The sequence below is a fragment of the Hylaeus volcanicus genome, chromosome 1 (assembly GCF_026283585.1).
Source record: "Hylaeus volcanicus isolate JK05 chromosome 1, UHH_iyHylVolc1.0_haploid, whole genome shotgun sequence".
In the NCBI taxonomy this organism is placed as follows: domain Eukaryota; kingdom Metazoa; phylum Arthropoda; class Insecta; order Hymenoptera; family Colletidae; genus Hylaeus; species Hylaeus volcanicus.
This window is the reverse complement of record NC_071976.1, coordinates 31,804,723-31,830,020: the sequence shown is the minus strand read 5'-3', so window position 1 is coordinate 31,830,020 and position 25,298 is coordinate 31,804,723. Positions and strand designations below refer to the sequence as shown.

General features: G+C 38.3%; 3 protein-coding genes across 20 annotated transcripts in view; 2 read left to right on the top strand and 1 right to left on the bottom strand.

Moving 5' to 3' along the window:
* LOC128879913 (serine/threonine-protein kinase MARK2-like) overlaps positions 1–18,774 on the top strand; it is an 80,932-nt gene extending 62,158 nt beyond the window's left edge. For 14 of the 17 annotated variants that reach the window (XM_054129494.1, XM_054129594.1, XM_054129560.1 and 11 more), the window contains 5 exons: positions 1,508–1,628; positions 1,919–2,007; positions 11,715–11,756; positions 12,926–13,037; positions 13,921–18,774. In XM_054129494.1, the coding sequence (XP_053985469.1) occupies positions 1,508–1,628; positions 1,919–2,007; positions 11,715–11,756; positions 12,926–13,037; positions 13,921–14,139 (583 nt within the window). In that variant the 3' untranslated portion in view covers positions 14,140–18,774. Of the gene's footprint in view, positions 1–1,507; positions 1,629–1,918; positions 2,008–4,702; positions 11,101–11,714; positions 11,757–12,925; positions 13,038–13,920 lie in introns of those variants that run through there. The other 3 variants (XM_054129529.1, XM_054129543.1, XM_054129551.1) reach the window with 3 other exon arrangements.
* An 809-nt stretch (positions 18,775–19,583) lies between these two features.
* LOC128880053 (phospholipase A2 group XV-like) lies at positions 19,584–21,776 on the top strand. Its single transcript, XM_054129721.1, has 7 exons — positions 19,584–20,123; positions 20,189–20,331; positions 20,413–20,647; positions 20,723–20,950; positions 21,024–21,195; positions 21,274–21,396; positions 21,467–21,776. The coding sequence occupies exons 1-7, from the start codon at positions 20,024–20,026 to the stop codon at positions 21,684–21,686; spliced, it is 1,221 nt and encodes a 406-aa protein (XP_053985696.1). The 5' UTR covers positions 19,584–20,023; the 3' UTR covers positions 21,687–21,776.
* Positions 21,777–22,251: 475 nt separating this feature from the next.
* On the bottom strand, positions 22,252–25,151 carry LOC128880044 (TBC1 domain family member 20). 2 transcript variants are annotated; one of them, XM_054129709.1, is made up of 6 exons: positions 24,667–25,151; positions 24,478–24,597; positions 23,834–24,077; positions 23,506–23,709; positions 23,201–23,420; positions 22,252–23,117 (listed from the first exon to the last, which is right to left on the bottom strand). In XM_054129709.1, the coding sequence occupies exons 1-6, from the start codon at positions 24,923–24,925 to the stop codon at positions 22,812–22,814; spliced, it is 1,353 nt and encodes a 450-aa protein (XP_053985684.1). In that variant the 5' UTR covers positions 24,926–25,151; the 3' UTR covers positions 22,252–22,811. The 2 variants fall into 2 exon arrangements, with proteins under 2 accessions (XP_053985684.1, XP_053985674.1); XM_054129699.1 differs by having other exon boundaries at positions 24,478–25,148.
* Between the last annotated feature and the right edge of the window lie 147 nt (positions 25,152–25,298).

Sequence of the window (25,298 nt, the reverse complement as noted above, 5' to 3'; positions counted from 1 at the left end):
TACTCTGATCATCGGCTTTGGTCGCCTTTTCTTTTCTTTATTTTTTTTATTTTTTTTTTATAATTTCTGAATACCTCATTTCTCGTTACATCGTTCTCGACTTAGAACTTCTCCACCCTCCTGCGTTACTTGAACACAGACCCACGTTCTCTGGTCGAACTAGCCGACTTTAAACTACAGAACAGTATACGTAGAACAGTTCAATTAATTTTACCCGTTGATCAAAGTTGGGTGTCATTAAAATTCAAAGAACGAGAAATATAGATCTCTCAACGAGCGTGTTTATATATTCGTTAACATTAGCAAGTGAATTACTATATAAATGTCGAATGCAACGACTTTTTTATGTAGCATTCATACAAATTCATACAAATTATATACTTTGGAATTAAAATTTTGTTACCATTTGGCATTTAATATTTATCGTCGGGACAAAAGTTTGCCCAACTCTGCCATCAACGGAGTAACTCGCATGTACGTTGTAGAGAATCTTTTCGAAAGTGTGAGAGACTTAGAGTAAGTATAAATAGCGCGTATATTAGTATATGACCTTATATACTAATGTACGAAATTGTAATATATCGTGTACTGTAGGCGCTCGGAAAATTTTCATACGATTCATGGTTTCTTCATATGCCAGCGAAAATTAGAGTTCCATAGAGCAGTCGGTATAAAGAATACTCTACCATCATGCACGTATCGATACATATCTATCGTTGAATTAACTGTTTCTGACCCGTTTTAAACGTGTCTGATCGCGTGACGTTAAAACAGACTAACTTCGATTATATGTTTTTCTACTAGGCGCATGTTGCAAACCAGGGCTGGGTAAAATGTTCTTTAAATTAGTAAAGAATCTATTTTACCTTTAAATTAAATAAGACGCTGAAAACAACGAGGCTTTATTTTGAAATATTTTATTTATCTGAATTCATTTTCAGTTTATTCGTGATATTGCACAACTACTGTTACTTACATACACTTACGCTAAGAATAAATTTTTTCTTCAAACGTTACCCAGCTCTGCTGCAAACAATTGTTTCTCGGTACATCGTACTCTCGATCATTCATGTAACTCTCTGGTTAGCGTAAACTAATTTGTCTTAACAGTTCTGCTTTCTTAGCTGAGAAAACTCTCGAAGCTTGTTTCGCAAAACGTAGAAAAAACATCGCTTGTGCATTATAATAACCGTCCTCCTAAAGGATTTGCGCGAGTAACGACGATGTTTTACTTTGCGTTCTACTATACATATCCTTTTTTTTTTCTTTTTTGTTTTCTGTTTTCTTTGCATCTTGTCTCTTGCTTCTTCGGTAACAAAGTCGAACGAAATTTATAAAAAAAAAAAAAGAGAGAGAGAGATATCTGTTGCATTAAACGCACAGAATATCTATTTAAAAAAAAAAAAGAGTCGACACGAACAAAGAAATTATTTACACATAGTTACTATGCCACGCAGCGATCACATCGAGCAATGTTAATATAATATTAATAACTATTTCTAATTAGCTTGGGTGTATCTCCAAGTAATAGACTGGCAACACCTACAACACCAGCATTTCCTCGAAATGTTCCAAGTCGTAGCACGTTCCACTCTGGCCAAAATAGAGCGCAACGAAATCATACTCAGGTTCGTACCTTTTCATTTTTACCTTTTCGCGATGCAGTCGATAAAAAGACGAATTCGTTGACCTTGCAGTGTCTTAAATCGGAGGTCGTACAACGTGAACGATTTTTTGTTTTCAAGTTAATTATGAACGAATTCTTTCGAGAAACAACTGTTATTGGCTCGTAGCGCATAAGCGTCCCGTTGGATGCATCTTATCGATCGATAGCGCACGCTAACGATAAATTATTTGTTTTCCAGGCCTTGCTCACGCGCATAATTATCATATACAATAGTTTTTCATATTTTTTCAGGGTCACACTCACACACAGGACACGAATGCAATTAGCCCGCTAGCGAGACCGTCCTTTTTCTCAAAATTATCCTCGAGGTTCTCCAAACGGTAAGTCTTTCTCGCTTTCATATATATATATACGTATATTCGACTAGACATTTTCCGATATTTGACAGCATGCTAGTACATGTACCACTGTAAAATACCACTGTTCGTCCGCAAATATATCTCTAATAAACGATCGAACGTCGGCCAAGCATATTTTTCTCAAATTCGAGGGTTCGCTCCTGCGGTGAATCTGGATTATTTTATTTAACGAAATTCAATCGGCCGACAATCGACAATTAGGAAAAGAGTATCGCGACGCGCGTAGAGCCAGTTTCGAATTTAGAATCGCGAAACGAGTCGAAGAGCCGCATACCATTAATAAAAAAAAAATATATATATATCACCCACAGATTTTGTCATTGTTTTACGCTTGTCGCGCAGCGAACCAATTCGATCATGCGATTTTCGGACGCACAAATCGATCAGTACGAAATAACACTGAGTTAAGATTAATAAAAAAAGAAAAACGAACAGAAATTATGAGAAAAATGTATTACGACGCGCGGCAGCTTTTGCAGTGGGCCCCCCCTGATATAATATATATATATATATATGCATGCGTATTAATGGATCCGACAAAACGAACGAATTTTGGACTGTTTTTCTTTTTTTACATATATATTCATATATACATACATATATATACATATATATATACATATTCATGCTGAGATAGTTTTTAAACGAGTCGAACCTTATCGTTTGCATGCGATATGATATTTCTGTTTTAAGGATGCACAATGACTATGTAATTCTGAGAATCGTATACTGATATACGATATACAATTTCTCTATATCGTATGTACGTCTCTTTTTGTACACATTATACATATATTGTGAAAACTAATATGATACAGTATGATCGGCTAAAGACTTAAAGAAAAAAAAAAAAGAATAAAAATCCGATGAGCCAGCAGCGACCATTATCAGTGAAAGCCACGAATACACGTAGCTTGTCCATGACAGTTTCGTAGTTTTTATTTATTTATGCGCCCAGAATTTTTTCATCCCAAAGCGTAACGCCATTGTTCGTCGGCTCGTACCGTTTATTTCATATTTTTTTTCCGTAACTTTTTTTTTTTTTTTATTTTACTTCATCTTCTTCTGTACTTTGTTCAGCGAACGTTTGCTCGAAGGGTTTCATATTGCCTCCCAAACCCCCTCACCCCCAGCCTTGTAAACCCCTTTTAGTTCGTTTCATCGTAGATAAAATAGAAAGGAAAAGAAACGTTGTATGATCTCTGTCCTACAGGAGTACGATTCGTTGTCGAAGAAGACGTAGAAAATAACGTACATTTTCGCCCATTCATGTTCCACAGAGATGGGCAAAATTACATTCGAAACGACGAATAAAATCGCAACAGCGATTCACCAACGATGCTTTTATTCGTTCGTTTATTTACTCGAGTAAATCTTTTCGTTCGCGCAACGCGAGGTGTAACGTGTCACGATTGGAATCCTAATTTTTATCCGACCAGAGTTTGCCTTTTATTCCGTAGATGATTGCTCGTAGGATCGCAAATCCCATGCGAGAGAGAAGCATAGTCTGTTGGAAGCATTTAATGTCCTCTTAAGGGACCAGTTGTATATGTAGGATTAACATACAAGAATTGACGCAATTGATTGAAACCAAGGGGCAGGAAGATGAAACCACGTGGCTAGTGTTTTAAATGTCCTAAGGGAAGGTTGTGGTGTCTGAATATCATTCTCTAATATGCCATAACCACTACTTTGGATATTTAACAAAATTACCCACGTGCTTTCATACTATCAAGTAATTGTTTCTACATAGCAATTTAATTGAACAAGTATCCAAGCTCTACTTTTCTATCATTTATATTTCAGAGAAATAGTTATTTTTCCCCTCTTGCCTCAATATCAAACATACATATATTATATAATTATTCGGCTAGCGGAAATGGTTGCAACAGAGACTGCATCTCGTTGAATCTTTCACTCGAGACATTCATCTATAATTTCGCCCATCTCCGTTCCGTAATCCCATACGTTCTCCGTCGTGCGATGATCTCTTAACGTTGAAACGCTCGATAATTAATCGTTAACAATAAGAGCCCTACGGATCCATCGACGAAAGTGATTACTGCTTGGCTGAGTTCGGGCCACCTCGCATACTCATTGTGCATCCCTTTTTTGACTTGACTGTAGCGAGGCATATCCTTGATTTTTATTACCTACTCTATATACGTACACGTATATCTATTTTAACATTGGGACTTTGATCTTGCCGCATTACGGTAATCGTACAAGCGACGAGACGCGTGATTGCGTTGGACGCGTAGAGAGAACAAGCGGAACGGTATACAAGTAACGAAAAAAAAAAAAAAGAAAGATAAACAAATAAATGGGAACCGAGGACGCAAGGCCACAGAATAACGAGAGTAAACCCGTGTTCACAATTGCAACAAAAAAGAAAAACAAGAAAAAGGAAAAAAAAACACGTTGTGTACTTTCACGATATGGTCACTGTACTCATCGTCGATACAGGGCGGATTGAACCGAAAAGAAAAAATCTTTTTTCTCTCTCTCTTTCTCTCACACACTCTCTCTCTGTCTGTCTCTCTCTCTCTCTCTCTGTCAACTCCCGAAAAAAAGACACAGCATAGCCATTGGTGCATCGCTTAATTCCAATCTCACATTAATTTATACCGGTTGTGTGTGTTATTCTATGCTACAGGACGTGAACCGATTAAAACTTGGCTTCGCTCGGGTTCCGACAAGCAAACGGCCATAGAGACGCGCGAAACTTAACATGCGACCAAATGTATGCTGCCGGGACCTAATGCGCTCCCCAACACGCACGCCTAATCGCATTTGTCGAAGGAATCGCGCGTCGAAAATGTCCGCCCCCCGACGCTCAACCGGATCGTTCGCGGGACGTGCGTTTGGAGACGAGAAAAAAGATAAGAGAAACGACCTTTGGCTCCGTTATTCTGTGGCGTGTCGCCGAGGTGTAAGGTCCGATAATACCGTTGTTGGTTTCGCGAACGAACGAAATTATATCCCAACGACGTACGTGCATCCCTACAGTGACACGAAGGCGCTGAAAAGAGGTGATTTAGATAGAGCAGAGGAGTCACAGGACTCGTAGAAGCTTCTGTAAGAGGAAGAAAGAGACGTTACTCTGTTTCTAAGTTTGCGTGTCCAGAATCTTAAGACTTGATGGGAGAGGTTGTAGGAATCAAGGGGCATTTGATGCTGACCAAAGAGTTTATTGGGGTGGCACTTCTCCTCAATTCGTATGTTCTCCTACCAATGTTTCTTAATGTATCTGTGCATCCATCGTTAGGGTACAAACGTGCACTCGATCTTTCTTCTCTTGCTATTCGCGTTACGCTCGGCTATCCTACTCTATTTTTGTAATCTCTTTGGTCAGAGGTCAAAGGACACGCGCAGCGAGATCTTCCTGCGATTTACGAACGCCAGAGGTGGGCAGAATTCCCATCTAGATATATAATTTCACATGAACATTTGATCTGTGATTCGTTCAGTATATATACTGAATCGCGGAATTAATTTATTAGCCCCTTTGCACTGAGAATTGTTTCAACACGAATTCTTTTCGTCGATTGGAGTCTCTCGAGTCCACGAAGGTACCCAAGATTCCCCAACGGTACACGAACAACTTCATGGTTCACATCGAATGAATACAAGGTCCTATGCTCATTTGTGCAGCGTTTAGGCATGTCGTTTACCTATTCGAATAAAATTTTGCCCATCTCTGTCTCGGAATATTCGGACGATTCCGAACAGGTCTGTCTCTCTTAATCGTGCGATCGCAACGATTCGAGAATACGAATGTCTTCCTGACGATGCAGGAAGGCGCCTTATCCACTTAGATGTTAGCACTCGAATTTGTGCCTTTCCTAACTCAGCCTGCCAACTATACCGAACGTGCACTCGTATTGCCGCTCATCTAAAGATATACATATACCCAATCTTCTTTCTATTTTTATACGTATTCGTACGTCGCGACGTATACCTTCTTGGCTTCGTTTTCTTTCTTTCCTACCCCTAAAGTACGAACGAGCGCGCGTTGACCGTTTGTCGATGATCCAATTCGTTAACGATACAATTACCAGCAAATTTCTAAAGGAAGCCCGCCGCGTTAGGTGAACCATTTAATCGCGTACAGAGTCCTAGAGCCGCGCGTTGCGATCCATTCCGGGTATGCGTGTTCTACGATGAGCGTTTCGTCTTCTAAAATCACGAACAACCGATTCACCATTGCGAATTACGAATGTAGCGTACAATTACCATTTGATCCGACAATTGCGAGCAACGATTAACCCCTTGGCGTCCTGCTAGAGGCCCTGACTCGAACTTACGAAAACCGAACCACGATTGTATGGGTTCTTCCATTGTGTGTTTCAAGATACTGACATATTTTAGGTTTAGCATATATCTCTATCAGCTGCTAGCTCAAAACTTGACATCAACCGTGTTCCTGGTGTTTGGCGCGTCAAGGGGTTAACAGCAATCACTGCCCAACGTCACGCGTGAATTTAGAAGCCAGATACATCATCGTCTCTTTCGGTGCTGCGGGAGCTTATCAGTTTCCCGCACGCGTCGCGGTGCTAACTCGGTTCAAACTTCAGCATCGAAGGGGAAGTTTATCTCTATAAATTTCTCGTTGTCGCGGCAATTTGTTCCCTCTCGATTCCGCGTCCCCCGTTAGATGCAAACTTCCGTCGAATATCGTTCCTCGCGACTACTCGACGCTCGTTTTCGTTCTCTGCGTTAATTCGTGAATTATTCCGCGACCTGATCGCGACTTTTTCGCGTCGCGAAGAAATTAGGCGAAGTGGTATTAATTGTACTGACAAAAACGAAATCGATTTCGTAAATGTAAAAACTATTCATTCGTGCATTGACAGGTTTTCTAAGTGAGGGTCGAAGTCTCGCCTTGTTTCCCTCGAGCCGAAATGAGAGCGAGCCGCACGCCGAATAATCGAGCAACGCAGCCACTTTGCTCGCTAAAAAATAAAGAAAGAAATGAACTAGTTAAAAAGTATGATCGAGTGGCGAAGCGTGACTTCCTACGTAGTCGTATTCTTTTAATTCTTTTCTCGTTTTTCGTTTCTTTTTTGTTTTTAATTATCGTCTCTTTCTCTGTTAGCGATATTACGTAGGATTATGATGAAACTGTAGACTACCGCCCTTGTAATACCGCATTTCTGCGCATCGTATTCCTACGATCCAGGGGAAATATGTTGGATAACAATTTCATTTCATCGGACGCGATAATTTTCCTCCAGTTCGGTTTAACCCTTTAATGCATACAGTGTCCCCAAAAACGAGGCATGACACTGTGAATCAAAACAAGTGATATTAATCTTTTTTTTTTTTTTTATACAACGAAACTATACGTGTTAGTGGATAGATCTGATCCACCTGTACAGCGTTTAATACCAAAATAAACAATACGATGGCATACTTTCTACAGTGAAAATTAAAGTTATGCATTAACGAGTTAATCTGGTCCACCATGTCCGTTCGACTCTCACGTCGTTCGTCACTTTTCGTTCCTCGAGACCAGAAAGTTGCATTTCCCGAGCTTCGAGGCTCGTTTACTCCCCCGACTGCCTTCCTCTTGCGATTCCCCTGAATTTTTCTTTTGATATCCAGCATAGGTTCCTCGCAGTGTGAAATTTGCGTTTGGTTTTTGACGCGTAAAAAACCACCACCCACTGGAAGATTCCCCATATCGATTCTCTCGTCCGTTTCTCTTTACGAATGCGCAGCGACGGGCAAAATTTTCGTCGAATAACAACGATTCGAACGTTTAAAATATTTGTATCCAGCGTGAAATACAATTTCGTGTTCATTAACTTCAATTTTGTCCGCCAAGCAATCTATGAAATGTATAACTTGCTCCAAATCTTCTTATTCGAATCGGAATTTAGCCCAATCGATGCGCGTGCGTGTGTATATCGCGATATACATTGTAATTTCTGTAAATACATTGTTCTGGATGTCTCGTCCCGTGAAGTTATATTTTGTACAGCTTCGTGATCATGAAAGGTAGACTATATATTTCGTACCCTAAAAGAATTCGCGGGACGCTTAAAAGTCGATCGGTGAATAGAACTTTCGAGAAATCGATGTTGGGGGGTCGGGGGAGGGGGGAGAACTCGCCTTACCGTTAAACGTATGCTACGCGACCTTTTATATCGGTTTCCTCGGATTTCTCTCTGGCATTTAACGAGTCGATGTGAAACGATATTCCAAGTTACACATACATTTTTTCTTTTTTCATTTTTCTTTTTCATTTTATACTATTTGGTTGGTACACGATACCGTACACTTTCATTTGTCGAAGTTGAATCGCTACACGGGAATCATTGAAATGTATATGGCTAAAAGGCATTCCACGCGTTTTTTTTTTCCCCTCTCCTTAAACGTGATTTACATCTTTCATCGGAGGTGTTTCTATCGTACCGTTCGAGTTGCGTGTAAACAAAAAGAAAAGAACACCTCGCGTTAAAAATGTGCATTTTCTCTTTTTTTTTTTTTTTTAAGTTATATAGCATTTTACACGAAGCAAGCTAAACGAAAAGAAAAAGGTGAACAAAAAGGGTTCTTTTATCAACATGTACGATAAGACATTACGACATTGCTCCGAGACTGATCTCAAAATGACTAACGAATTTAAACAAAATAAATATAAAATAAAAAGAATCAAGAGCGTGCTTACTCGTTCGCAGTGGCTAGCAATTCATCGATGTTACATTCGCTTTTTTCGTCTTTTTCTCATCTCTACTTTTTTTTCTTTTCTTTTTTTGTTTAATTTATTATGTTAACACACATTCGCCAAAAAGTTGGGTCGATTGTGCACAGGTGTGAGAACAGGTGCAAAGAGAGATTCATCGGTAGGGATAGGCCATAAACGATTATTGGTTACTCGTTTCTTTGTATATTGATTACTGTATCTCGATCCATTATTGTACTAATTAATCGATAGAAATATATATATATATATAGAGAGAGAGAGACATATATATATTTTTTTTGGCAGTCATCGTAAGACGACAGGAAATTATTTTGTTTATCCAGCGTGTTTCTTAAACGAGACAATACCGCGCTTAGTAATTGTTGTAATCAGGGGAGGGGAAATTTTTTCGTTTATTTTATATTTATCAGTTGATCCGCGAATCTAAATAGAAATGTGACGCGTGACGTATAAAACCTTAGGACTGTTCGCGATCAATTCGATATCATTCTGTTCTAAGCGCGAGTATTGGGCTTGTATGGGCGCAATCAATCGACAAAACGAACTTGAACTTTGCGTAGACCGGATACCACCCTGTTATCGTAAACTGCGTGCCTTCCTCTTTTTTATATTGTACATTTCACATACACACATACATACGTAACACGCGCGCGTATTTTGCTACACGAAGGAACAAAGAAAATAACCGATGCACTAGTTTTTCAAGAAATCATCGTGAGTTTAGCATAGAGTAATCTGGTCAGTGTTTGTGCGTAGAGCGGTGCTTCTCAACCTTTTCGAAACACGGCTCGATGTATATAGTCGGTTCAAGTTTGTTTTTATTTATTCAGTTTCAGTAGGGAACAATCAGTTCTTTATTCGTGAAAATATGGCGAACATTTCGTAGCTGTACTAGTTGGAAAGGAATCAGTTTAGTTTTTGTATTCATGAAGACAGGGAGCTTGAACAAATCAGTCTTTCTTTCTACAAACTCATTGCGAGTTGTATAATTGTACAATACAATTTTCGTTAACTTTTAAGAAGAAGTCGTTAAATTTACATTTCCAACAATCTCTTCGTATAAAACTCGTTTGGGTCGCGACGCCCGGGTTGAGAAGCGCCGATGGTAGAGCGTGTACGTGCCGAAACGACGACGAAACGATTTATCACACTATTATTTATAAGAAACAATAGAAGAAAATACGTAAGAGAGAGAGAGAGTGAAGCAATGGAAAAGTTTGTAATGTGTTCTAGCAGAACCGAGACAACGAATGAATGGTACCGAGCAAAAGAGATGAGCGTTTGCGCGTGAATGATCGAGCGAGAATTGAGTAGCTTACTTTGGGTTACTTTAACGACTAAGATCTTATTTAAGTTCTTTTTTCTTTCTTTCCACTTCCACGGATCAGGATATAAGTTTTGTGCCTACGTTTTTACATTTAATTTCAACTGCATGGTGATACAAGTATGCTTTACATGTAAACATTAGTGTTTCTTAACCGATAATTACCCATCGGTCGAGATTACGGAAGCGATCGTCGCTCGATCGACACGAGGATTCGATCGCGATCGCCTTCATAATTCCATTCGACTTGTCTTGTGTATTATTATCATCGATAATCGTCGATCGAATTTTCTTTGTAATCGGTTCTCGCTGCTACGTTTTTTTTTTTTCTTTTCGATAACGCACGTTCACGACCATACCCGCCGAAGGGAAAAAACGAAAATGATTTCTCATCGTCTCGGTCTATATTATTGTCCCTCTGTCGCGCTCAGACGAGAGATCGAATGCGTAAGAAGATCATTGTAGAGTACTTGTAGGTGAAAGGGCGACCTGGCCACACGCGACAAATTAATATTAAATCGTGCACGGCGGTAAAAAAAAAGAAAACCTAGAGAAGATAACAAGAAGCAACTCGATCGCCTTTATACATTATAATTAAACGTGTAAACGTACCGAGGTTACAACGCAACGTTTATACGTAAAAGTATAATTGAACATAGCGCATCTGTAAATGATTTAAACAAACGCTCTTTGCTGCACTCCAAAACTCTATTGCCCGTCCAAATGTCCCGAAAGATCTTATTTTTCTTTTTTATATATATATATACACGTATATACAGTACTTCTTTTTCTTCTTTTTTTAATTTTCTTTTCCTTCTTTTATTGTTTGAAGTCGATCGATGAACCTATCGTAGAAGCGTCTGTCTTAGATCTTTTCAACAACAGAAACGAAAACAAAAAAACAATGGAGGGCAGTAAATGGCTCATAGAGACAGGATAGAAATATTATTTAAAATAATTTTAAGAAGCAATAATAGTAATAATTTCGTATTAATAAACATGTTGAAACTGTCTTGTATATGTTGTATCAATTTATTTCTGAATCCTTAATGTAATAAAAAATAAAAAAAATAAATCTCTTTTGCTCGCGCAGAAAGATAAATCTCTCGGTTCCATGTGTTCGTTTTGTGCATGCGTCTTCGAACAGAGGTGTTCACGTGCGAATTGGCTTGTCTTCGAGCAAAATAATCGATTGCGTTTAAATGGATATTTCTTCTTTTCAATCGCAAGTTTCTATTGCGTTAGGTACGACGATTGCCAAAATGTTTCTCGTGTAATTATCTTTGTAAACCGTATCTTTAACCCCTCGTCTTTCCGTCTCTAGGATCGTATTCACTAACCAACAATTAATAATAATAATAATAATAACAACAACAACGATGATTAATGTTAACAAGTATTCTTTTCAACAACTGTTTACATATCTCGTCCTTGTAATCGTCCCCGCTATTACAACCTCTCGTTTGCACCGTAACTGTTGTAACTGTTTCGCAAAAAAAAAAAAAAAAAGAAACCATTAGGTGTGTGCAGTGGTGATAGAATGGTGGTGGTTATACATATAAGCTGAAATTTGATTTGACGATTTATCATGTTTAGTGTTTGTTAGCAACTGCCTTTGTTTTGTTATTTCAGCCCCATGGACCCATCCGTACCCCCCAAGCACCCAGTAGTGAGGTACGTTGCTGCATACCATAATACCACTGCCCATACGTTCTAATTTTCTTTCGTTTACGCTCCGCCGTTCTTTTTCTCTCTCTCTATCTCTCTCTCTGTTACTCTTTTTTTTTGTCTGTTTGTTTGTTTGTTTCTTGTCCAACTTTATGTTTTCACTCTTTCATTTTTTGTTTATATATTTATATTTTTGTTTACTTGGAATTCTCCTATTAACACGATGGTACGAAGTGGGGTCGCGTAATTTCCTCGACCCGCGAAGACACTCAGTACCGTGGCAAAAGCAACGATACACTCGTCGCTTATTCGATAGAACACGAATGCACGAGACTATATAGTCACGAGATGTCGAAGGGGCCATGGACTGTAACGATTTATCGTCCCATAAGTTGTACAACTATAAATATAATTGTTATCAAAATACAAAGATGTATCGACTTCGTAAAGAAGATCATTCACGCGCCTCTTTGTCTAGGGTGGTACGGTGCCACTGGCGGCGCTAGTGTCTCGTCCCATTATAACTTCCAGAAACAACAATACGACTGTATACGTCATTCAAACAATAATATCAACGTTGTATAATTTATAAGGCGATAGACCATTACACTTACAGCCTCTGGAACCTTTCAAATTTCGATTCAACAATGTATTCACGAATCTAGTTCGTCGCTTTCGCTGCCTAATCGCAAAATCATACGAATCGCTACGTACCCGCTTACGACATGCTCCAAAAAGCTCAGCTCCCTGTTTGCAGTTTGTCAAACGTTCGCGCACCAATCCGTACACGTCATCGCGACAATTCGAAACCTAGAGAAAAGATGACTGTGTTTCAATTGTCGCGACGACGCGAACACTACTAAACCATTCCAAAACCATTTGTCCCTTTGTAAATTTTTGTCAATGTGTATGCGACCACGGATTGCATGTATGGCACGCATGTGACGTTTTCACATCTACGGTGCACGTTTATTGTTCTTATACGTATCCCGATTGGGTGTCAGAACCTCTTGAACGACAAGGTAAAGGTCGCTTAATTTCGCGACGAAAAAATGCTACGACAGACACAATGCATAGTCGTGTTCGGACGCGATACTACCACTTAAAGAATAATGTCTGTCGCATGTTTGGCGCGTGGCTCGATCGTGCAGATTTAAGACATTCTTTTGTTACAGCGGAGCAACCACTAACGATGAGCAGGTTAAACCACGCAGTCTACGTTTCACTTGGAGTATGAAAACTACCAGTAGTCGAGATCCAAACGAAATCATGTCCGAAATTCGAAAGGTATTGCACTGGAACACATAAAGCTTTCTATTCGTTTCCCCTAATCGGGAAATTTACAAAAAAAAATTAACGCCATCGCGTGAATACTCGCGAGGTATCGAGTAACGTAGAATGATCTTTGTGTGCATAAGGGACACTATAATTGTTGATTCTGTTGCAAAAGCGAGTAAGTAGATCGAGCAATGTAATTAATAATTATACAGTCGCTGTTAGATATACAGAGTCATTCTGTTTCTCAATACCTCTTTCCCTTTTCTGTTTCGGCCAATCCTGGCATACACTAGGTCAATAAAGCGTCCACTCGCCTAGAATTTCTTAACAAATTTATTGCAATGTTACAGTGTATTCAAAATTGTTCTGTAGTAGATTACGATACGTAGGAATGTTAACTTTGAAAGAATTGATGCTTTCTTCCTAATTTGTAGCGTTAGATTGGTAGCCGTCTCTTGGTGCTTTTTGTGACCTGCAGGATCAATTACTTGCGCCAAAACGAATCAAACAGTCCTTTTCCATTTTGAAATATGACTCTTCGTTACCGAGATACAAACTGTTAAAGTCTTTGCAAGTGTCATGGCGGCGAGACCAGCGATCAGCTGATCCAAAGCGAACTTTAACTGTTTATATCTCGACAACAGAACCTCGGGTCGCAAAATGATACAGGACTTTTTGATTCGTTTTGGAGCAAGGAATTGATCCTGCAGAGAATCTTCACAATTTGTTGTGGATTCACTGTAACATCATAATGAATTTATTAATAAATTCCAGTAGGGTGTACAGAGTGACGTGTTCGACCATAGCTTTACGTATCGAATTAAAAATCAAAATGACGCCAGTCGAGCGCCAAAATCCACCTGTTTACTAACCGGTTTGTCGATCGCTTCAGGTACTGGACGCCAATAAATGTCAGTACGAACAACGCGAAAGGTTTCTGCTGTTGTGCGCGCACGGCGACGCGGCGACAGACAGCCAGGTACAATGGGAGATCGAAGTGTGTAAACTGCCACGACTCTCTCTGAACGGCGTGCGTTTCAAACGCATCTCAGGCACATCGATCGGTTTCAAAAATATTGCCAGCAAGATAGCGAACGAGCTGAAGCTGTGACTGCCGACAACTGGCTCCTTAGCCGCACGCGCCAACCCATAACGCCCTCGTGATCGATCGCACGGACTCCTCGCGACCAACGACGACGCCGACGCCGACGACGACGACGACGATGACGGCGACGATTTCGATTCCTCCTTCTTCTGGGACTCCGATTCCGATCACGATCATTGCCCCGCCCCTGATCCCGATCACGAGTCGAACACACGTGAGATCTTTGTTTGACCACCTAAAAGCAGTCCCAGTAGAGCAACGGGGAACGAAGGTCGACGAAGTCGTGGTCTCGTTGATTTCATCGATCGCGAGTCCCGTAATCGTTCCTCTCGTAAGCAACGCAACAGAATGCCTGCCTGGAACGCCTGTGATCCGTCGGGCTTGAACACGTACATTAAACTCAAAATACTCTCCCGAGTGCCAAACTGTGGAACTAGGTCGGAATTGTCGAGAACGAGACAATTGGAAAAACTGACGAGAGACAAGACATAAGTTTTTTGGGGTGAGTCGGAGGAGAGAGCGCGAGTGCCGCGTACGCGACGCGGAGAAGAAAAGGGGAGAACGAGGATGGGAACGGAAAGAGGGGAATCCCTGCCGATCGACCGCGCACGCGCGTAACAAATCGTGGCGTCGAACCGCCGCCGATTGTCGGTGCAGTAGTGCTCGGGTAAATGAGAACGTTTCTCTCACCTGGTTAACGAGAAAGTTTGTATTTCTGTTTGCAGGTACACCGACAGGCAGTGGTGCAAGCTGTACATTTTTATATATCTCGTTTTGTATGCATGGAAACAGTGTTTGGAGTAACGTTTGTAAAATTATGTCTGACGCGATAATGGTCTTGACAAACTTTGCAAATTCTTGATGGAAATCACGCCAAACACTGGAGAAACATAAAAGTCTGCTGTTTGCATTAGCGTTTGTCGCGTCGATACTCCTGCAACACCGAACACCGGTTTGAAGTTCGGTAGCCGAGCAATAGGGACGGAGGGAATCGTTATCTAGATAAAAACGTGTAATAACGCGTAAAAGTTGGACAGCTTTCTATCCGTTATTCCATCCAAGTGGAAGTTTATCTAAATAATTGTTCGATCGGATGATCTCTGTTCTTAAATCTGCGACACTTGCTCTCTGCTTGGGGACGGTAGATCGATTTTTTAAACGAATCCGCTACCAACCCTTATTTTCTCATTTCGTCGGGCACTACTGCGATTCGAGATACTTTTCGTTCGCGACGATTACGATTGAAGCACCGAAAAACCACCGTACTCTTTCGATAATGTCGGACGATCCGTCGCTGAGCCGCGGCTCGTCTTACACAGTATTATTTATTTCGGAGCCGTTGGCTCGATGGATGTTGCTGCTGAGAAAAAGAAGAGGATCTTCGTTTCTTCTTTGTCCTTTAATTTGTCCTTTCTTCTCGCTCAACGGGTTAAGAGATTACGAACTATCCGAAAACGAGAGATACGATTATTGTATTTCAACTGTGCCTAACGATGAAGAGTTTTCTCGGAACGGAGAGTGAAAAGGGGGAGGGAAGGAAAGGAGGGGAAAATGTGTGCAGTTCGTAGAGGAAAAAAGGGCTGGTTGTTGTACCGCGAAAAATGAAAGACGTTCGATGAATGCGTATATATACGTATATACATATGCATGTACCGAACACCTGCGACGCGAAGAGTCTTTCTTTTCGCGAGCCTTGTTGTCACGTCGATGAAAATTACATTCTCGCATAGTATAAAGCGGCACATTTCTGAGGAAAGCGAGAGGTCTATTTGTAAATAACCGATCAAACTTCTCGGGGAAAAACTGAAAACCTGTAAAGGAACACGTAGAATTGTACTCATAACAAAATTACCTTCGCACACTTATCATCCTCCATTTAGCGTTGACAGGAATTCAACCGTTTTAAACGCGGCGCGCGAACGTCACCGACGCGCGCGTCGTATCATTTACTTTTTCGAATATTTTTACGATACTTTACCTTCTCTTTCTTTTTTTTTTTCTTTTTTTTTTATATCATAAGTTTAAAGCTATGCAACACTATAGACGTTAGCCGATTAATCAATGCGTAAGGATAACTATTATTAATATTATTATTATTATTATTATTATTATTATTACTACTACTATTATTATTATTACGATTATTATTATGATTATTTTTATGCATAGTATACAAGTAATATTACGGCACAATATTAAACGAAAACGATGGTGAAAGACGAAAAGGAGCTATTATTTAACGCATTGTTTAGGGATATTATCGTCGTCGAGCGAACCTACTCGAAAAGTATTTCGCTACGAATGAATTCCGGGATATACCTTAGCAGAAAAAAAAAGGGACAACAACAACAACAACAACAACAACAAATGAAAACACGCACGCGCGCACGACAACGTCGATAATGAGATCTGTTATTTCTACGAAGGATACCATATAAGAGTTATATTTAAGTATTGTAATTGGCTATACACTATTACGCTATTTAACCTTTTATTCGCAGATGTATTCGCGGTTGAATGAAATTAAATTAGGAATTATTATTGTACATGTAGAGGCGAACTAGAGAGAGACTTGGTGTATATAAATAATATAATATACGAAGGTACTAAATTAACCAAATAAATGAAGCCTCACACCAAGAACGTAAATAAGAGAAACACGCAAAAATGGAAAATACAACGCGATGAAGAAGATGACGACGAAGAAGATGCGAACGAAGCAGCGGAAAGGACAACCGAAAGGGGGGAAAAAGGAAGACAAACGTGTAACGAAAAACGAAAGGAATGACGGAATGAAATCTCTCTCGGGGATTCGAGTGTCGCGAACTTTTTATATTTGCCTAAGATTAATCGAGTATCATTACTTATAGGCAATGACTAATTTATTTAAATAAATACGAAAGTCGAATGATTTTTTCACGTTTCTAACACGCGCTGTATACGCGCGCGCATATACATACATAAATACACACGCATACATACGCGCGTACAAACATATACATTACACCGACAAGGATGCTTCAAACGCCGAGTAAAAACATTTCAGACCCAATTCAATGTTTGCTCTCCGCGCGCACATACATAACATACACGTACACGTGCTCCTTCGATGCGTGTCTCTTTTCAAATCGACAAACGACTGATAGCAACTAAGTACCGTCGGCGGTCTGTATATCGAAATTGTTCGCATCTAAGAACAAAACTAACGAAAAAGAAGTTTTCGATCCGCGACGGAAAAAAAAAATAATACTGTACGGCAACAGGCATCGGGACTTAGCATAAAAAAAAAAAACTTCTCCATTCCTCCCCTCGCTACCTAAAACGAAACCTAACGAAGCAACTTTCCTTCTTCGCTGAATCACCGACGGGGACCTTCTTCGTGTCGTTCTCGATACGACCCTGAGACGGACGAGACATTTATCTAGAGCGACTGCTCATTCGTTCTTTGTTCGATGAAAATATTATTCTAGGATTGATTCGTCGAATTAAAACAAATCGAAAAGTCCTTTTTCGTTTTGTATTCCAAGGCTTCGATATCGAGATACCTCGTGCGCCGTGAAAAAGTGTCATGGCGGCGATCAGCTGACTCGAAATAAACTTTAGCTGCTTATATCGCGATAACGGAACCTTGAACGGAACAATGAATTGATTATGATAGATAGGACGTCTCGTGTGTCTGGAAACACCCTGTAAAATTATTTAAAACGAAACTGTGCCCGTCTCTAAGGCAGGACCTGGAGAAAACAAAATGTCCGCGGAGTGCGATCCGAAAACTCCTCTTTTGTTGATTCCCTTTCATGTAAAAAGCAGCCGATACGAAACAAAAAAATGGGAAAAAACGAGAAACACCTAGTGCGTTTTAGTAATCAATGTTTGCGCGCGTTACAGCGATCGTGCGTCACAATATATATCGAGAACTCCATTGTATAATTCCGAGCGCGGTCGCCGTAACCCACACGGACACACGACAATTGTAGAAAAAAAAAAAACAAATTTGTCATTACGATAGCGGTTATGAATTAATGTTACAGAGTATAAGGATCCCCTTCGATAGCGTTTAATGGTATATGCCTGTAAGACGCATAATAGGCGAAAAAGTGAAAAAAAAAAAACAACAAATGATTCTATACCGTAACGATATATACATACACACACACACCCCCATCGTTCGCTCGTTCGCTCGCCGCTCGCTTGCTTTGTCAAATAAATGTAAAAAAACAAAGTAATTATCGATACTTAATCATGATGAACACGCGTTCGATGAAAGAGACTCGACGATTTGAATACATGAGACCAGGGGGCGCTGAACGGATGACACCAGGAGGTTTTTTTTTTTTAATTTTTTTTTTATGAACAGCGAGCGCCGACAGAAAGTTTTTGTGATTTTTGTATGTAAGTAATAAAGCGAGAGAAAGAAAAAGAAATGATTATAACGAGTACGGTCCCGGTTAAATCCGGTTCGTCATCCATCCAGCTGCATCACTTCGCCCTTGCACGCACATACACACATGCAATACATACACGTGAACAGTTTGTAGATAGATACGTACATACAGCTTTGCTAAGTGTTTTCTGGTGATCGGTATCTAGCCAACAAAATGTAGCAGAAACATTTATAATAAAATGGTAACACACATTGTTTCCCAATTCAGATTCCTTTCGAAGTTGCGCGCGCAATGATGCGGACGTATTTTATTTATTAAAATCGTCTATTCACGAGGAGGACCGCTGTAATTATTTAACAAAATTGATTCTTCTGTTTCAATTATTTATTTCTAAGTTTAGTGACGGTAATTGATCGTTTAGCTCGTGGATATGAATATGACGCAGTGACTAATGATGTAAGATATAATAAATGAAAGGGTAAGCATAAAAATAGACACAACAAGTAAGTGCAGTCAATCTTTTAATTGATACTCTAATTACGGTAAGTGTTTTACATGTATATCGTGTGTATCAAATATTATAATAATTAGTAACATTAATCAGCGCCATCGGTGGTAAAACGCTCAAGCTTGTAGCCTAATAGTTTCAATGTTTGTTCTTAGATGGCGTCAGCATATCGTTTTTATCGATATATGATACGTTACCGACGGTAATTAATTATCCACATCCACTGCTTTCTTTTAGACACACACATAATTTTATATAATGCTAATTTTAATTAACGTAATGTTTGTAGAATCGATATAAGTTTATTATTGATCTTGATAACGTAAATTATCTGGATAAATAACTTCAATGTTGTTGTAAAAAAAATTGATGACGTTATTTATGGCCAAGCATAGAAGTAAGCTATTAGAAGGATGAAACAAATGAGAAATTCTTTATTTGTTAATTAAGAATACATAATATTTACATTTTCTTATCCTGTTTGATTAATATACTGCCGTAAATAGTAAACTGTAAAGTGCTAAATTCAGCAATCTAATTCTTTAAATAATATTTCATTCGCACCCGATTAAATAATAACAGAAAACAACGCATCGGTTATCAGGCATTCGATAAACGTATAATGCTCTGTGTGAAACTCGTTTAGTATAATGAGCGATTGATTATTTGCTTTGTAACCTTCGACCATACGTACTATGGTCGATATATGTATACATAGACGAGTGTATATGGTGGAAGTTGTAACCATTTGAGACTGTGTCGAAATTTCTTCGTCAATAACTCTCGAATGTGTGCGTCATCAGCTGATGCATACTACGGAGGTCAGGTAACAACAACATTAGACGCATCTGATAAGGTCTTCGAGTTGTTTGTCATCGCGTTTCGTGCTTGTAGTCACGTCAATGGTTATTTTAAATTCTGTGGTTAATTGTGGAGCGTAAATCTAAGAAAATTTCAATGTGATTGAAGTTTAAGTAGCAAGATCGTTTGGTGAACGATGCGCTTGTATTTTATTTGTGCGATTATTTCTTTGTATTGTATTTCACCCGTGAAACCTCGGCACTTCGTAAACAAACAAATATCACCCGTTATATTAGGTAAGCATTAATCATTCTCCTATTATATATTCAAATGATTCTTGTATTAATGTTTTCACTAAAAGTTCCAGGCGATGGAGGCAGTCAAGTCGAAGCAAAACTCAATAAGACCACTGCTGTACATTATTTGTGCGAGAAGATTTCCACAGGCTACTTCAATATTTGGTTAAACTTGGAGTTACTTGTTCCGGTTATTATAGATTGCTGGGTATGTACTCCATTTTCATAGTCTTTATATCTTTGGCAATGCATATATAAACTTTAATTAATTGCAAAAACATTATTTTAGATTGATAATATGAAATTAATTTATGACAACGTAACTAGAACGACAAGAAATCAAGATGGTGTTGACATACGTATACCAGGTTGGGGAGATCCGTTCTCTGTTGAGTATTTGGATCCAAGTAAGGCTTCTCTTGGATCATATTTTAAGGACATTGGTAATATGTTAGTCGATCAACTTGGATATGTTAGAAACCAATCTATACGTGCCGCACCTTACGATTTCAGAAAAGCACCTAGTATGTATATGTATAATTATTAGTAGGTTCCTTTCATCTAATTTATATCATGTACAGTATTATCTTTTTTTTCAGACGAGCACGAAGAATTTTTCAAAAAACTAAAAGATTTAGTTGAAGAGACATACAACGCGAATAAGCAAGTTCCAGTAACATTAATAGCTCACAGTATGGGTGGACCAATGACGCTTATATTCTTACAACGTCAAAGTCAAAAGTGGAAGGACAAATACATCAATTGTTTCATTACACTGGCAGCTGTTTGGGGTGGTAGTGTCAAGGCACTCAAAGTTTTTGCAATTGGTAAAAAAACAAATACATAGTGCATGCATTATATATATTGAAATGTACATTTTTAACTACCTTTCAATTGTAGGAGATGATTTAGGCGCATATCTTCTACGTCAAACGACTCTCAAAGATGAACAAATCACTAGTCCTAGTCTGGGGTGGTTGCTACCCTCCAGTTTATTTTGGAAGGAAACAGAGGTATTAGTGGAATCAGCACAGAGGAACTATACACTGTCCACCTTAAAAGATTACTTAATGTACAGTATAATATTTACAATATATATTGCTGCATAGCTATACCATAGATAATAATTATTATTTTCTACATTTTACAGAGATATAAATGTTCCAAATGGATGGGAATTTAGAAAAGATAACGAGAAATACCAATTAAATTTTGCTGCTCCAGGAGTTGAGGTACACTGTCTATACGGAATCGGCATAGACACAGTACAAAGGTATATTGATTGTACTACAAATCAATAATTTTAAATTATATATTTTTCTATTTTAATATTCTATTCCTAGACTATATTATAAACCCGGTACATCAATAGAAGGTACTCCTAAGTTACTTCCGGGTGATGGCGATGGTACCGTAAACTTACGAAGTTTGGAGGGTTGCAAACACTGGAAGGGTCAACAAAAGCAAAAAGTTTATTCTCAAGGATTTCCTGGTATTGATCATATGGATATTCTCAGAAATGTTAAGGTTGTAAATTATATTAAAACTGTTTTAGCAGTATAATCTTAACATCCGAACAAGTTTGTTTTCTTCCAATCATCAGTTTATTGCCAAATTGATATTATAGAAAAATAATATAGTATAATTACCTCAGATAGTAGCCTGCTGACTCTATGTACATGTGTACGATTATATCCATTAAGTAAGTAATAAGTAACAAGAGCTACGAAATCCTATTCTTGTCAGATTAAAAACAAATAACTATATATATTTTATAATTATATGTAAATGTAAATATCTGATGTATTTTCTATTTGTTTTATATGTTTTTGTGTTTGACAGTCTTTTTAGGCTTTTATATGTTTTATTTTATATTGTGAAGATAAACCCGCATAAATGAATTTTAAAAAAACAGTCGTTCTCCATCTTATTCAACGTTCGCGCTCCAAAATATTCGTCCGGGAATAGTTAATATTTCTATAAATTTTATTTAAACATTGATATTAAAAAAATGTGATTTAAACATAAAATTACTTAGAAACAAATATATATTTGTGATAATAAAATTCCAATAGAACGTTACATAATAAATAAATTCGATTGAAGGCGTAGAAAAGAATAAATGAAATTGAAAAATTAAGTTCTTTTATTAAGAAGATCTATCTGTTGCTGTAGGTTGGTTTTTGTTCATAAATTTAAATAAATATACGCACAATTGTTGCATCACAGATTGTAAAGACACGGTTACAATCTAAACCACAAATACATCCATCATACTCTAAGCCTTATCTTATCATTCACAATGTTCTTATTTTCGAAGTATTTTTTTCTTGTAAGCATGTGCACCTTTTATTTATAATTCTAATACAGTAAACGTATATGCACAAAAAGTTCATATCGGAGTATTTAAGAACACAGTTGAGGATAGCACAGGAATGCTTAAGATGCTTTTTGTTATACAATAGAAAAAAGACGGGTTCGTTTAATCTTCGTCGTATAAGTTTATCAATAATTCTTAATCACGTATATATTTGTATCGTTACATCCTTCCGTTATATTCGTATGCCCATTAATTTTTTATAACTCTGTATTCCATGTTGGATGTATACAAATAATGTTTTGTTTCCAGAACAAAAACAACAAAATGTAAAAGAATTTACTTTCTAAATAAAGTAAATTCTTCTAATGTCAGTTGAGACCAGAAGAAGATTTTAGAAAGGCATATAAACCTAGGGCCAAAATTGTTACCACCGTGATAGTTTTGTAACTTCTAATACGGTATGGTATTCTCGGTGTCGATTGCACAATTCTAAGTTTACGTTGTCTCTCTCTTTCTTGACGACTTGCTTCCGCTTTTGTTTTCCATTCTTGTTCCTTGCACTTTCTCTTTTGATCGTATTCTGTAACATCGTTACTTATAGACTCGGGAGGATACTGACGATATAATTTTTTTGCTTCGTCTAAAAGCGTTTCAAAAGGCAAGTCATCTGGCAACTATAAATAAAAACAATTTTTGCGTGAACTGCTCGAGATCGTGTACAATTTTATTCGTATTATCGATGCAAAATAATACTCACAGTACACAAAACTTTATGCGTATGACCCATGTCGGGCGTAGTATTAAAAATTTCTGTTGCTCTATGTGCTACGATCACAGTGCTTAGATAAAGAGGCATTAATGGAGGACTGCCAAGAAAGTAATCGAATAATCTGTGTAACAATTTTCTATTTTCCGCATACTTGTGCGCATACCACGTCGTGTACTCGGCCAATGCAAAGTGCGGAAATAATTCTACGCTATAGCATAAAATAATTTCAGTAACTACAAGTCTTTCTCGTTCGAATAACGTTTAAAAGGATATGCACTTCTTGTTATACTAACTTCTCCAAGTGTTCCAACAAAGTGGGATGTACTCGCTCCAAAAGCGCGAATATATAAAATAATTCTTGATTTACTTTCTCCATTGTTCTTTCCATAAATCTTTCTAAAAATTCTAACGAAATGCCTTCCAATACATTTAAAGCCTTTTCTAAACCCATTACAAGTAGAACAGTCGCGGCGATGTCGTTATATCCCTGGTAGTAACTAAGTACGTATTATTTTATTTTGTAATATCTACATATCTACGGATAATGTTTCTGATGTATCACCAGACAGCATTTAAACATCGAATGCTCTCTGGTACATTAAAGGAATAAATGATACTGACTTTAATGTAGAATGCCTGTGAAGAACCCAACACATTAATTGTGTCAACTGTTTGTGAAAGCGATCTGTCTCTTGTTGTGTAGCATTTTGAGAAATATGACTCCCACTCCGTGCAACATCCTTTAATATCTGTTGATAGACTTCGTTTGGAATACAATTGTGTATTGTTTCTAATCCATTTGTAGAAAGAACATTTTCCTCAGACAGTTGTAGAAGTTTTGGCCATAGAACCCTTCGTATTTCATCTACAGATCGTCTTTATGATTTCAAGATTTAAGTGCAGGGTAGAACATTATTATCAATAAGGAACTCTTAATATACATGAATTAACCAATTGAAGGATCATATAATATTGTCTATACCAAAATTCCTTATTGATAATAATATATGTATTACAGGGCCGGCCTTAGGAGTTGTGAGCATACTTAAAAAAAGTTTTTGGTGAGCCCTCAGATTCAAAGACAGTCTACTTTTTAGTGAAATGATTTATTGAAAATATTAAGTTTTGTATATTCCAAAAATTACTATACAAAATTAGTTATATTTAACAAGGCTAAAACAGATATATATCCTCACATAGGACCCAAACAATCAGTTCAATTGGCTTAAAGACGGCCCTGACGTATTATCCTATCAGTAAAATACCATTAACAAGCCCCTCGCTGCTGCAACCCAGTAGCCTAAGTTCACCCAATGTCAGGTTCGGCTTAACGATGCTCCCTCGAATAACGCTTATTTTCATCCGTTCCCTACTCGTCAGTGTCTCTGTACTACCAAAATCACCTTCTAATAAACTACTATCGTTGTCACTATTTAACACACCGTTCTGTTTACCTGACGAACTAAAATCCGCGATATCTGGAATTCGCGGTATATTGTTATCGTGCCATGCTCTTGAAGAATCAGACGTTCTCAAAAGCGGAACGTTACTTTCAAAGTCTGAGTCTTTATCATCATTCACTGTTTCGTTTACATTTCTTCGTTTGACTTTCAGGTTATGTTTTTCGATAGAAACTGCCATTTTCGTAGGTGTTCCTGCGGCACTGGTATCCACAGATATTTCGTCCTCTTCGGTCTCCATGACTTCTGACATAACGTGCTCATAACAACAATTTCTCGTAATGTTCCATGGTACGAAAAATTTAAAACTGATACCCGGGAATGACGACCGAACGACAACCTGTCAAGAGTGACACGCATCGATCACCGTTACTCACTTCTAAGGAAAGCTACTTATTAATCGAAATCGAACAGACGTCGACGTGACGTGGTCCATTGGGTGTATTCCTCTGAGACAGTATATCACGACCCAAGATACGTATTACTAGAAACCACTAGATTTTACCTGTGAGCGGACCTTATTGAGCGCATGGTGAGCGAACAGAGGAACGACGGGTTAGTTTGAATTTGTTTAGTTTCATAGAAAACACATGCAAAAGGTATGTATGAAAAGTGAAAAACGGAGG